Here is a 15,477-nt window from a genome sequence, read left to right as displayed (position 1 = left end):
GAGATATGTAAAAACTGTTTAAAGCAAAACAGATCAGTAATACATGATCTAAAAATGTCAATATGACCAAAAACAATGGACCTTAGCCATGTTAGCAGTTATTGTCTTTATTGACCTTAAATGACAATTTTTTACTAATTTTAATGTTTTTGCCCATTTCCGTGAAACTATGATAGAGAAGTAAAACTGTCAACAACCAGCAATGCAAGATCTATTAAACTGCTGATACAACCTTATATTTAACAACTGGATGACTTATAAAGGAATGATAGCCTTAAAATTCAAAACATGGCTGCCATAGATATAGAAATAGAACATGAGGGTAAAATGCATTAATTGTATTTGTCTTGCTACTGGATGTTAAAGAACCAACAATCAATCAATCATTGTCTTATATCTTGAAAACCACGTACAACAGATTGAAAAAAAAATCTGTCAGTAACAAAAAAGCTCTGATTGTCAAGATCTACGTGTACCTACCTCCTATTTTTACCAAATAATCTTGGTACATTGCTTCCAACAGTGAGTTTATGAGGAGTGTTTGACTCCAATCTTAATTGACCTGCTGAAGGTCCATGGTTACCTAAGGCTCCTCAGGCTCCTCAGGCTTCCTCCGCCAACAAAAACTGACCGCAATTATGTAGCCAATAGTGCTATAAGTTGTGTTAACAACAGTCAATCAATCAAGTAATTAATCCAATTTAGTTTTGGCAAAACTGTCAAGGTTCATTAGTATGGAAAGCCAACTGGGTCAAAATTTCTTAATTTGTAAATTTGTAATTTGTAACTTTGTAATTTCAAAATTCTTAATTTGTAAATTGTCAATTTGTAACTTGTATCTTTGTAATTTCAAAATTCTTAATTTGTAAATTGTCAATTTGTAACTTGTATCTTTGTAATTTCAAAATTCTTAATTTGTAAATTGTCAATTTGTAACTTAAGCTTGTAACTGTGTGATTTCAAAATTTTTTACTGGTAAATTGTCAATTTGTATATTGATGTTTTGTAACTTGTAACATGTCAATTCGTTAAATGTTGATTTGTTAAATGTCATCGTTGTATTATGCTAACGATCATTATGACGAAAGATGGTGCTCGATTTCTTCTTCGGTGTATAAGCCTCCTGTAAGTAGGAGCACCTCCATATGGAGTATATACCTAAGTAATTTAAAATCAATTATGTACAGCAAATGCATCTAAAAGAAAACAAATAGAAAAATAGAATTTTTTTTTTTATGGCATGTATACAGGAAGGTTTTATTTTGTTTTCTGAAGACGACAGGTGGCATTTTATTCAAGAACGGAAACTATATAAAAATACAACCTGAATAGTTCAGTCCCTCCACGTAATCGATCTCTCCTACTTGCGAGATTAATGAAGTATTGGTAGATCAGCGGAATATAACGACTGAATTATTCGGGTAAATATATATAAGGAGATGTGATAATAAACCGTATGATTGCCAATGAGACAACTACAGTATCCATCAAAGGTCAAATAAAGTCGGATGTAAGCAATTATAGGCAAAGGATGGGCTGACAAATATTTATCAATTATGGACTTTTAACGAGGTCAATACGTTATATATGGACCTGTTCAGATTATATTGACCAAGGACGAAGTCCGAGTGTCAATATAATAAAACAGGTCCATATATAACGTATTGACTGAGTGAAAGTCCTTAATTTTTATATTACATATGTAAATAATGTATTTGGAAAATGGCACTTAATGTTCTTTCTGTGTATTCTTAAATTGTATTTTGCAAAAAATTTAACATGTTATTGAAAATATAAATATTCTTTGAACAACTTTATAGCTTGTTGCGTAAGCTTTCTTGTATTCTCAGCGTCTGCATTTAACATACAATTCTTGATATCTCCTTCTGATAAACTTGCAAATTTCTTTTTGTCTGCTGCGGTGCATCCTTCATGGTTCAGTTGTTATGTGTGACAACATGACGTCATAAATCTAAATTTAGCAACAGATTTTTTATATTGACCACCAATATACATATAAATAGAAATATAGCGTCAATATATGTAAAAATAGAAACAAGGCTTCAGATACGTATAATAACTTATGAAACACGTGATCGTCATATCCAATGAAAACAGTAAAATGCTACACCATATGTAATATATATATTTATTATATACTTAGTAGTATAAATACAGATAAATTGTATGTGTAATACGATCATTGGCAAGCCTTCTGTATCAGCCACCCGTGATGATATCGATATCAGCACGGTTGCAAGGCTATATCACACTTTTAATCTCTATGACGTCACGTCATCGATTGCAGCCACTGTTGCAAAGACTTTATCAAACCCCTAATCTGTATGAAGTCATGTCAAACCTATAATCTGTATGACGTCATGTCACATTAAAAAAACATCTACGTGAGGTATATAATAAAGTGTATATGATATGGCTTTTTCAATATCACATACCGTATCAACCCTCAACCAATATAATCCCTCGAGCAGAGCACTTGGGATTATATTGGTGTCTCGGGTTGATACGGATGTAATATTGAAAAAGCCATATGATATTCTCTATCTAACTTTTCTGGTCAAGAAGCTTAAGAGAGCTAATTTCCTAATGCTTGTAGAGTAAGACTTTGGTTGGCTTGCTTTGTTTGTATAAACATTGGCTCAGGCATTGTTATTAAGATTTACATCTGCAAACAATATAGACAGGCTTAGATAATATATATAGGAAGATGTGGTATGAGTTCCCATGAGACAACTCTCCATCCAAGTCACAATTATAAAAGTAATCCATTATAGGTCAAGGTACGGTCTTCCACACGGAGCCTTGGCTCACACCGATAAATCTGTATATATTATATTAAAATTTGATATAATGTCATCCCAATTACAATTGTACAATATACAAACAAAGCAAGCCAGCTAACTAAAGTCTTACTCTACTTGCATTAGGAAATTAGCTCTAAGAATTGCCGTTACCAGATTATTCGTTCTATAAAAATTTACAAAACAAAAAGACTAAAATATTCCCGATTCTCTCAACTGCTGCTAAACGCCCCCCCCCCCCCTCTTCTGTCGAGCAGTGAGCCAGGATCCCAGGCTACCCCCCCCCCCCCCCCCTCAGTGTTACTCTACAAAATGATCCCTGACAGACCCCCTGGCCAAACCCCAAATCATGTGCAAAGATTTTCATGGAGAAATAAAATTAGGGTAAGCAGATTGGAGATAATTGCTTCTGTCTTGCAAATGGGGAGATGGCGTGATCTTCTCTCTGACAAGTCAAAGGGGTAGGGTGTCACTTTGGTTAAAAGTGGGTATAGGTGTACATGTGTATAATAAAAAAGAAACAGTTTCATAGTTTTACGATCATTGTCATAGACAAAATATCCAGAGGGGACACCTCCTAGTATATGTCTATCCAGTACCATGATCATTCTAGACTTGAATCTGTATCTGTAGGAATACGTTGTGGATACCAATACTGTCTTTAATACAATGGTAGCAAACGAGAGCAGTTTCTGAAGCTGTCAACGCTTGTTGTGCGCACTATAGTGTCTTCAAGGTGGTTCCACTCGATTACTGTTTTTACGAAAAATTAGTTAAAATATTGTGGTATTTTTGCTCGTTGAAATCTCAAAACACTTTGTGTAGTTCTTGACTTGTTTTTCCACAATATTTATTGACTGATATTTGTCAAATCCCTTGGCAGCAATTGTTCTTTTTGGACAAGCTTTTTTTTTAAATTTGTCTGGTTATATAGCAGGAACCAGGGCCCGTATGCATAAAGCTACTTAAGTTAATATTTGTTCCGAACGGACAGATTTTTCTACATGTCCAACGATAAATTAGTACTACGATTGGATTTCTTACCTTAAGTGGTTTTATGCTTACAGGCCCAGCTCTTCAACCACATCGTACAGAAAAATTAGCTTCTGGCTTCAGCGTCTTGTCCGTATGTCTTGTAGTGCCAGTTTGGCGAGCGTGTTTGAGACACAACCATCTTCTCTGGATTTGTAGTCTCCTGTTATAAATCTCGCAGCTTGTCGCTGTATTCTTTCATGCTTGTTGATGTTCGTAGATGTGTAAAAGTCCCTTACTATTGCTTCATACTCTATTATTGACCTGACCAGTGTACCATTAGCGACAATTTATATTCACGTTATTTTTCTACTCGCCAAAGTCGCGAAAATAAATCGCTCGCTAAGATTAGTTGGTTGACAGTATACAGTTTTCTTGCATTCTTGCTTATACACCGAAGAAGAAACCGAGCGCCATCTGTCCTCATAATGATAGTTAGGATAATACAACGATGACATTTAACAAATCGACATGTTACAAGTTACAAAACATTAATATACAAATTGACAATTTACCAATAAAGAATTTTGAAATCACACAGTTACACAAGTTACAAATTGACTATTTACAAATGAAGAATTTTGAAGTTACATAGAGACAAGTTACAAATTGACAATTTACGAATTAAGAATTTTGAAATTTCATAGTTACAAGTTAACAATTTACAAATTAAGAAAACTACAAAACTTGTTCAAGCCAAAATGATCAGCAAGACAGTTTTTGGCACACAGTTTCCATTAAACACAAATATTCTTGTTTCATTGTATAATTTTTTGGGGGCAAAAATACTGGGTAAGCGAATATTTTAGAAATTTAATAGTTCTACGAGTGTCGACACGAGTAAAGATTTATTCATAGTGCTTATTTCTCATTTTTTAGACTGTCATGTCAGAGAAATCTTCAGGTGTGACGGCTGGACAAGGGATAAAAGGTAATTTTTGTAACTTTATATCATTATTACACATATCGTCACTGGGCTTCCAAAATGTCAGATATATATTTTTTGCTAAAACTACTTTTTCACACAAACTGCCTTGGTGGGTGGAAATCTCTGATGCTCCAAAATATCATACAGTTGGACCAATCAAAACATTAGAAATAAGATTAATAACTATAATAGATAATAACAAACTATGGACCTATAGCGTTAGCAGCTTTCCAATAGATGAAATACATGACATAGCAAGTACCATCAAATATATGGTCTTCTATATAATGCTATAGTAAAGCAATATTCTGCTTTGCTAGAAATATTTCCCCAAGAAAAAGGTAGCCATTGTATAAATGACACATTGACATAATAGCTGTAAGAAACCACCTACGACAAAAGTCCTACTTGTCTGTTCATAAATTCTAGTATATGATAAAACATAAGAGTTCAGTTTAAAAACAACTTTTGGTCTGAAAACACTGTTATTGCGTTGTACATTTCTTTAGAACAATAAATGCAAATTAAAACAACCCCACATGTGTTTTCTCAATAAAATGTTTACAGTGTAATGTACTACTTTTGGGTTAATTTATATCAAAATTATAGAAAAATCTACCAGCTCTAACTCAAAATTAGACAATTTAATACTAAGCGGGTCTTAAATTCAGTTTGATAGCTTCATATATATACTCATTCACTACCGTTTCAACTGGACCAAATCACTACTTTATCTTAAAATTCACGCCTCAGTTTTGTTTTATAGATATAGGAAGATGTGGTATGAGTGCCAATGAGACAACTCTCCATCCAAGTCACAATTTATAAAAGTAAACCATTATAGGTCAAGGTATGGTCTTCAACACAGAGCCTTGGCTCACACCGAACAACAAGCTATAAAGGGCCACAAAAAATTACCTGTAATTTCACCCCCTCCTTACTAATTTATACATTGATTGATTGGAAGGATGATTTTTTTATTATTGAATATTCATTTTCTATTTTGTGATTCTAAAATCTTGATTGTTTTATTTTTTTTGTCGCCAAAAAACTTATTTTCCCTTATGAACACATAAATGTCCTGTATTTTGGTGGGTAAATTGCAAGGTCAGATTATTGATTTACTAAATCCCCTGCCTCCATCTCTTATTTCAAATAGTCATCTCCAAACAAAATCTTTGAAATGCATTTAAACCCTTTCTAGAAACTTGAACATTATCTGATCGTATCAACTCATCTCTAACTTCAGTAATGTTTTTGCTAGATCTTCTTAAGCTTATCCTCTCAAAAATGTAAACTGAAAGTCTTGAAGGTTTTACAGTTCAAGGATAAATATCCATTTTGTACTTATATACTATGATTAATTATAACCTCCGCAACTTTTGACTGGTCTGTCCGTCAGTCCTCACCTGTTCTTGTCATCGCAACTAGATAATAAGAACATACTATGTAGATGTGTATATCGACAGGAAATTATGATTCAATTTTTTTTCTAGGAGTTACGCCCCTTTGAACTTATTTGCCTCAATATACTACTGCAACAGTTTGTCATCGCAACTCCTCTGAAAACACACAACAGAATTTCATGAAACTTTTTAGATAATAAGGACATACAATGTAGATGTGCATATCCACAGGAAATTTTGATTAAATTTTTATGCCCCATTTATGGGCATTATGTTATCTGGTTTGTGCGTCCATTCGTCCATTGGTTCGTCCGTCCGTCCGTCTGTTCGTTTGTCCCTCTGTCCCGCTTCAGGTTAATGTTTTTGGTCGAGGTAGTTTTTTATGAAGCTGCAGTCCAATCAACTTGAAACTAAGTACACATGTTCCCTATGATATGATCTTTTCTAATTTTAATGCCAAAATAGAGTTTTTACCCCATTTTCACGGTCCACTGAACATAGAAAATGATAGTGCGGATGGGGCATCCGTGTCCTATGGACACATTCTTGTTTTTCTAGGAGTTACGCCCCTTTGAACATATTTGCCTTAATATACTACTGCAACAGTTAGTTTAATTTATCAATAATTAGTCCAGCAAGATATAAAATAGACTGGATTGTATTAAAATTTTCAACTGGAATTCTACCTAGTTCCAATCTCACTCCTATATTTGATAAGGTCTTCTTGGTTAAAAGAAGGTATTTACAAAATGTAAGATGGATTATTTCAAAAGGTGTTTTATCAATAAAGTTTATAAGATGATCAATGTCACAATTTCTTTGGGCAGTTCTATGCTTTGCCTTATGGTACACAAGAAAATAATCCATAAAGGATATTTCAGAGTTGTAAGTCAAAATAGGTTTGACCAATTTATCAAAGAGATTTTTTGACACCGAAACAGGTAAAGTGTCCACAGAAGCTGTCTTTGCTCTAAGGGAAAATAACATTTCCTGGCCTTTTTTGCCAGCTCTTCTAGACTATGTTTGAGGTTACCATTACACTTAAATAGGCAACCTAAACATATATATTCAGTTACAATCTGTATTATGTTACCTTTAAATTCTATAAAAAGGGAAACTATACTTGTGTGTTGTTGGATAACCATAGTTTTTTTCTTTTTAATATTTAAGGTTAGTTGCCAATCATCACAAAAATTGTTAATTTTATCAAGACTATTGTGTAGGCCACCCTTACTTTCAGACATAAAACAAAGGTCATCTGCAAATGATAGTGAGCCAATATTAGAGTTTAATAATTTTGCGGGTCTGCATTCTTGAGTGTTAAAGCTTGGACTTGGGTCATTAAGAAAGATATTAAATAGGGTGGGGCTTATGGAATCCCCTTGTTTTACCCCTCTTAGTATTTTGAAATATTCTGAGTGTTTATGGTTAATCTTTAGAGCTGTTTTGTTTTATAAAGCAAAGTTATAATAGCATTAAATGATTATATTCCTACACCGATATTAGCTAACTTGTAGAGCAAACCATCTCTCCACACTGAGTTGAAAGCTTTTTGGAAATCCACAAAGCATACATATAATGTCTTTGATTTTTATGAAGATAATTATTTATTAAGGTTTTAAATATAAATAAACTATCAGATGTTCTCTGGTTTTCACAGAATCCAAATTGTGAATAAGAGTACGTATCTCTCATCAACAAGTTCAACCTGTTGTTTAAGATGCCACTGAAAATCTTTGCCATACAATTTATTAATGAAATCCCTCTGTAATTTGATGGGTCAAGTTTATTACCAGACTTTTGTAACAAGATTAAATATGATTTGTTCCACTGCTCTGGTTAATAGCCAGTTTTTAAAATTGAATTAAACAGTTTAGTTAATGCAATTATTGTAAAATTACTGCTATACTTTAATATTTCATTAACAATGCCATCAGAACCACTTTAATTTTACCGCTAGTTATTATAGCTTTTTGAGAACCCCTTTAATTTCACCACTAGTTATTGGTTTTTAACTGTTTCTGGATTAATAGTTATGTTGTTTTCAAACTTAGAAATTTTTTGTTTAATATTATTTTCAAAATCTATGGTTGCACTTTTACACTCTCCTTGTTCTTGACCATGCTCACCTAGTTCGATTCGCTATTGTATGTAACAACGTATTTGATTTTAACAAAAGAAATCTCTGTATTACTGAAAAATTGTTACACCAGAGTTTTCGATATCACAAACTAGTCAAAACATTTACTCAATTTTATCATCGGTAAAATGACATGTTTCATAAATATAAATCAATATACAGACATCTTATACGTTCAGGTGTTTCACATCCATTCTTTTATGGTAATTGTCTGTAGAAAGCACAAAAATGTGGGCATTCACCTCAAAAGCTAACCAAACCTTTAAACAGACTTATTCGGAAGAAATATAGTTACGATACTGTTGTCAGGTAATTAAAGATTGCATATATTGGTATTTATATTGATTCACTCGTAGCGTCATAATGCATCGGCAATAAGCACATTTGTTCTAAAACCAATTGTTGGCATGGTACGGGTTATGTTCTTTTCATATATTTTATGATGGTATGATACTAAACCCCTAACGGGAGGGATTGTGCTTGATTTTCATATAATGAAGACACAATCTTTCAATCAGTTTAATTGAGGTCCGGAACTGGCATGTCAGTAACTGCTAGTAGTCCTTTGTTAATTTATTTATCATTGTAATTTTGCTTAGTTTCTTTTGTTACCTATTCTGACATCGGATTCAGACTTCTTTTAAACTGAGTTTTATTGTGCATATTGCTGTGTGTTTGTTTTTTCTACATTTGCTAGTGGTATAGGGGGAGGGTTGAGATCTCACTAAACATGTTTAACCCCTCTGCATTTTTGCACCTGTCCCAAGTCAGGAGCCTCTGGACTTTGTTAGTCTTGTATGATTTTTAATTTTAGTTCATTTATATGTTTTGGATTTTAGTATGACATCCATTTTCATTGAACTAGTACACATTTTTGTTTAAGGGCTATCTGAAGCCCACCTCAGGGTGCGGGATTTTTCTCGCTGTGTTGAAAACCCATTGGTGGCCTTCTGCTGTTTTCTGCTCTTTGGTAGGTTGTTGTCTTTTAAACACATTCCCCATTTCCATGTCAGTTATTCTTAACATTTCTATTTTGTAAGCAATGTTCTAGTAGTTGATTGCATAATTTCTACAATAAAATTCCTTTGAAAAATGGGATTGACTTTGACTTTGTACAAGGATTCAATCCTTTTTCAGAAAATTCGGTAAAAGAAAACAATGAATAACGGGCGATCTGATTTTGCTGAAAATTGTTCGTTAATCGCTAAAACTTTTATATTTGTGGATTTAATAAAATAACATAACTCATGGCTGATGAAAACTGTACATGAAATTTTCTATAAAAAAGCAATACAATATTGGAATGTTATGAAACTTGGACCAAATTTTTTTTCAAGAAAAAGAAACAGCATCAGAAGAAAAAAATATGATGTATATAAAAAAAATTCCCATAATTTTACTGATACATGGACTTAGTCTTATTTTTTTGGCAATCAACAATGTACTTTTACTGTGACAGCAGCTAACGCAGGCGAGACGCAAGATTGTCGATGAACCCTTTACAATTTTTTTTTTTTATTGAAAAAATATTCCAGGCATTTAAATTCTCATATTTTATCTTAAATTTTATTTACACATGACAACGAATGTTTCATCTTTTCCTCATTCTGTATTTGTCTGAAGATATTAAATTATGACATTTTACATCATTTAGCTATTCCCTCGTTTGATGGCACCTCGTTTGACCACGAAAGGGTTTCAACATAATGGGGGTGGGGGTGTTGTTTTTTTTTTTCATATAAGAAAATATATACAACCCTGCCGCTTTCAATGGATAAGTAATATTCATCTTTCGATAGGATATCAAAATTGTATCTATATCATACCTGAAAAATATATGAATGGATAATGAGTTTGCAGTATTAATGAGTAATATTTTTCACAAATCCTTCTACATAAGAAAATGCTTGTACCAAGTCAGGAATGTGACAGTTGTAATTCAATTGTTTGATGTGTTTGAGCTTTGATTAGGGACTTTTCTTTTTTGTCTCGCCTTGACGGAGTCAAAAAGCGAGACATAGGTATGCTGTTTCCAGCATCGGCAACGACTTCAGCGTCAACAATGTATTAGTTTGTGATTAGGTCTAGTTCATGGTGAACCACTAGTAGTAGGTCAATGATATTTGGTATGCAGTTGTATTAGCATTGGCACATCTCATTACCATGAAGATTATTTGGCCCCGCATCCTCGTTCATGGTCTATTGACTTTGAAACTTTGCTTAGCTTACATGTATTAGTTTGTGATTAGGTCAGTTTATGGGGAACCACTAGTGGTAGGTTAATGATATTTGGTAAGCAGTTGTATAAGCATTGGCATATCTCTTTTCCATGGAGATTATTTGGCCCCGCATCCTCGTTCATGGTCTATTGACTTTGAAACTTTTGCTTAGTTTTCATGTTTTAGTTTGTGATTAGGTCAGTTTAAGAGGAACCGTTAGTGGTAGGTCAATGATAATTGGTATGCAGTTGTATAAGCATTAGCACATCTTATTTCCATCGAGAATATTTTGCTCCGCCCTATTAGTCATGGTCTGTTGACTTCGAAGATTTTGCTTAGTTTACATGTATTAGTTTGTGATTAGGCCAGTTCAAGGGGAACCATTAGTGGTAGGCCAATGTTAATTGGTATTCAGTTGTATAAGCATTAGCACATCTCATTTCCATGGAGAATATTTGGCCCCGCCCCCTCGGTCATGGTCTATTGACTTTAAAACTTTTGCTTAGTTTACGGCATGTATTAGTTTGTGATTAGATCCGTTTAAGATGAACTGCTAATGTTAAGTCAATGATATTTGGTATTTGCAAGTATCGTTTCCATGGAGATTATATAGCCACACCCCCTCAGACATGGTTCATTGACTTTGAAACATTTACATAGTTTACAAGTTAATGTTTGTGTTTAGGTTTGTTTAAAGCGCTTGACTTATAGTAATTAAATCAATGGTATTTGGTATGCAGTTGTATTAGCATTGACACATCTCATTTCCATGGAGATTTTTTAGCCATGTACCTTCAGTCATGGTTCATTGACGTTGAATATTTGCATAACTTTCATGTTAAAGTATTGCTATTTCAATTTCAACATTTGCATTATCAAAATTACAAAAAGGCAAGACATATCTTTGTGATAACAGTTTATTAATCTTCCTTGGAGTTCTGTATTTTTGTGATTTTACTTTCCCCTACGGGCTCTTTCTTTTAATTGGTAAACTCGGATGTGCTGCTGGTATGGGTCACTTTTCTGGAATTTAAAATATATTAATGCGGTCCAATTTCACATAGGCAATACAACAATCGTCAATGGGTAGAAATTGATGTGCCAATAGGTCATAAGTATTTATTTTTTGTGATTCCATGTAGTTAACATCTAAATAAAATATATTTTTCAAACCCCAGCTGCACGTTTGTAACCAAATTTGAATGTTGAGACCAGTCCCTCCTTGCCTGTCCCCTGTTATACTCATATAGTTGACAATTCTATACTTAACAAAAAGGGGATTACTACATGCAGTGCTAGTAATGATTTCCCTAAAGCAGCGTTTTAAATAAAGATATAAGTTTCAATAGGTGAAAATATGGATCTATTGAAGTACACCTCTTAGGGTACTATCTACTTTAGAGACTCCGCACATGTTTATTTTAGATACTAGTAATACAGGTTGTTCATGACTTACCAGTCTATGTCTCAAATCTCTGTTATAAACATGATAAAGTAGGTATATGGATTTTCTGTCAAAATCTTCACTTAAGTTGCCCTGAATACACATTTTGTATTAAATGCAATGAAACAGATATAATTGCTAAGAAATTCATTTCTATTTGCTGTTTATACAAATTGGCATTATTTATTATCTTTGCTTTTGGTATTGTAAATTTTGTTATACACAGGAATAAAAAAAGATAATGTTTTATAATAGTCATTACATTTTCAAACGTAATTCGGACACATTTATAAAAATTACAAAAAAATTCAGTAGTTCTGAATTTGTCTGAATCCTATTCTAAATGATACAGAAAGATTCTTAATCCATCTTGAACTTAGTTCTATTACATTGAAAACAATTAAGACACTGTTTAGAAGTTCTGAATTTGTCTTGTTAAAATTCTTGTTTTCGGCAAAAATTCAGAATTATCAGCATCAATTCAGAAGGTAGATAAGGATTCAGAAAATACCAGGCAATACTTCTTATGTAAGACTATTTCAGCTCAGATTCAGATTTTTTTTTCATGAGGAGCAGACAGGTCCACAGTCAATCGTCAATATGCCTGGCCCTCTGTTAAAAAAAGAAGATAAATTTGAAATTGTGCGACCAAACAAAGAAAGAAATTCACCATGCATTGCCCGACGTTGATAAACATAGAGTTATTTGCGCAAATTGCATGCGATTTAAGGGCCCATTCCCATATCATTGTTCAAAGGACATAGAGGTCAATGTACACTTTATAATCTTTTAAGGAATTGGCTGCATTAGAGCAAAAAATGTCATCTCACACATCACCGGTTTGAGTTTAATATATTGCTAGATCTCAATACTGGGACATCGGTTTAACAGTGTAATATCAACACATTATTAGCTCACCTGGCCCACAGGGCCAAGTAAGCCTTTCTCATCACTTGGCTTCCGTCTTCCGTGGTTCGTTGTAGTCTGTTAATTTTTACAAACATCTTCTCCTCTGAAACTACTAGGCCACATTTAACCAAACTTGGTCACAATTGTCATTAAGGTATATAGTTTAAAAAATGTGTGTGATAAACCGGCCCGCTAACCAAGATAGCCAACATGGCTAAAAATAGAACAAAGGGGTAAAATACAAGTTTTATCTATTATTTTGAAAACTGTTATAAATAGACTAAATCTGACTAGGGAATGTTCAGAATGTTGAGCTCTACCTATTGTCTATTTACGTCAAAACTACCTTTTCTTAAAGGAGTACGTGAATGTCAAATTTTACCATTTTTTAAGATTTTTGTCTTTTATCTAAAAAACTGTAATATATATATATATATATATAAAGATCACTATAATAAATGTTCTTGTGTATAGAAATAGATATAGATTACTAATAAATCCAACATTTCCGGTATGAATAGTTTTATTTCACAAGTACTTTCATGTTTTTACATAACAATCGTCGTTGAGTATATAACGACAACCTTAACGACATCTATGACATTACATACCTACCATTACATAGTTACTCTGATCATGTATAGTTTCACCTGAAGATTGTTACGTAAAAACATGAAAGTGTTTGTGAAATAAAACTATTCATACCGGAAATGTTGGATTTATGAGTAATTGCGGTTTTTTCCAACGCAATCATAGGTTTGAAAGTTGTTTTCAATTTAGACTTGTTTATATTTTTTCATTTGAGCTTGTATTATATTTGCCTTCAGGTTTAGATGATTCGTTCCTCCTATTTTGACTCTTCTAAATTCAAGAGTCAATCCCAAATTGAGGTAAATTATATGGCCTTCCAAATACCGTTTCGATTCCTAACATCACTGAAGAGACATTAATTGTCGAAATCCGGATATGGTGTACAAATTTTTGCACCTCATGTTTGCGGTATACCATCTTTTCCGCAAGTTAATTGTTTTCTGTTTGGTATTAAACTAATAATTAAGATCCATTTTTACATCTGGTGATCTGTTTATTTGGCAATCGCCACAGCAGTCAGCAGGGTTTAAGAACATCTGTTGTTCGACCTGCTAGTCAAATGCGTTTTGTTAAAATATACTTTTTCACTTTTTTTGGTCTTTTGGAAAATGTTGTTTGTGCTGTATTTAGACCACTCTACCAAGAAATTTGTTTTGCATGCACACATATAAAATTGCGGTTTTTATCCAACGCAATCATAGGTTTGAACTTTGTTTTCAATTTAGACTTGTATATTTATATATATATATATATATATAAGAGAGAAACTTTTAAATGCAAAAATGATCAGCTAGACATGTTCCACAAATAAGTCTTATGGTTGAAATCGTCAGTCGACTCCTTATTAGAGTTATGTACCTTTGATGACAAATTGTTACCAAATTTTTGCGTTTTGCCTTATATCTTAAAAATGATAATTGATAGATAGAACCTTAGATAGGCAAAAATGATCAGCACGACAAGATCTACAATTAATAGAATATGGTGGAATGCTTATAATTAGGGCCCCGCCGAATGGCGGCCGCCCTATAGTGATCAGTATGTCCGTCCGTCCGTAACAAATCGTGTCCGCTCTATATCTTGAGAACCGTTATGATTTCAAAGTTTATACTTGACATGTATATTAACCAACACCAGAGGGTGTGTCATAATGTATGTTCAACTTCCTAGGTCAAAGGTCAAGGTCAAAAACTTTGGTTTTAGTTGACAATCCCATGTCCTATGGTAAAGATCGTGTCCACTCTATATCTTGAGAACCGTTATGATTTCAAAGTTTATACTTGATATGTATATTAACCAACACCAGAGGGTGTGTCATAATGTATGTTCAACTTCCTAGGTCAAAGGTTAAGGTCAAAAACTTTGGTTTTAGTTGACAACCCCATGTCCTATGGTAAAGATCGTGTCCGCTCTATATCTTGAGAACCGTTATGATTTCAAAGTTTATGCTTGATATGTATATAAACCAACACCAGAGGGTGTGTCATAATTTATGTACAACTTCCTAGGTCAAAGGTCAAGGTCAAAAACTGTGGTTTCATTTGACAACCCCATGTCCAATGATAAAGATACAAATTTTTTACCACACATTATTCACAGTGGGGCCCACAGAGATGGCTCCCATCTCAATGATATCTAGTTGATTTTGTATGACACAACCATTCACCTTGAAGTCATATCAAGTTTTTTGCGTGTTTTCAAATGCATTGTTGTAATGTTCTCATGAGAAGCATGTGACGTCATGCATGTTGAATTTTATTTGGAAATAAAATACATTTTGGAATACCTCACTAGTGTTGTCAGCCAATTAGAATTAGGGATTCTGATTAAACATGCATGTAAATATTTTTCTTTATCAGAATAAAGTATATATATAAATATATATATAAACTGAATATAAAATATATGCATACAATGAAAACATGAAAACAGGCACACAAAAACTAGTTATATTTCATCTAGTACAATAAAGTTATGATGTTCTTC

General features: G+C 33.2%; 2 protein-coding genes across 18 annotated transcripts in view; one reads left to right on the top strand and one right to left on the bottom strand.

Moving 5' to 3' along the window:
* Positions 1-15,477, bottom strand: part of LOC127731904 (zinc finger C2HC domain-containing protein 1A-like) — a 384,322-nt gene that overhangs the window by 144,475 nt on the left and 224,370 nt on the right. The window lies entirely within an intron of this gene.
* The window catches only part of LOC127731935 (uncharacterized), a 159,603-nt gene that overhangs the window by 62,709 nt on the left and 81,417 nt on the right, over positions 1-15,477 (top strand). For 16 of the 17 annotated variants that reach the window (XR_007995911.1, XM_052240785.1, XM_052240786.1 and 13 more), the window contains one exon: positions 4,734-4,785. Coding sequence is in view for 16 of the 17 variants with exons in the window: in XM_052240785.1 (XP_052096745.1) it covers positions 4,734-4,785 (52 nt within the window). In the remaining variant the exon portion in view is untranslated. Of the gene's footprint in view, positions 1-1,316; positions 1,422-4,733; positions 4,786-15,477 lie in introns of those variants that run through there. The other variant, XM_052240802.1, reaches the window with a different exon arrangement.

This window comes from Mytilus californianus, unplaced genomic scaffold, assembly GCF_021869535.1.
Source record: "Mytilus californianus isolate M0D057914Y unplaced genomic scaffold, xbMytCali1.0.p SCAF_21, whole genome shotgun sequence".
In the NCBI taxonomy this organism is placed as follows: domain Eukaryota; kingdom Metazoa; phylum Mollusca; class Bivalvia; order Mytilida; family Mytilidae; genus Mytilus; species Mytilus californianus.
Note: the sequence above shows the minus strand (reverse complement) of the source record. Positions and strands in the feature narration are given on the sequence as shown.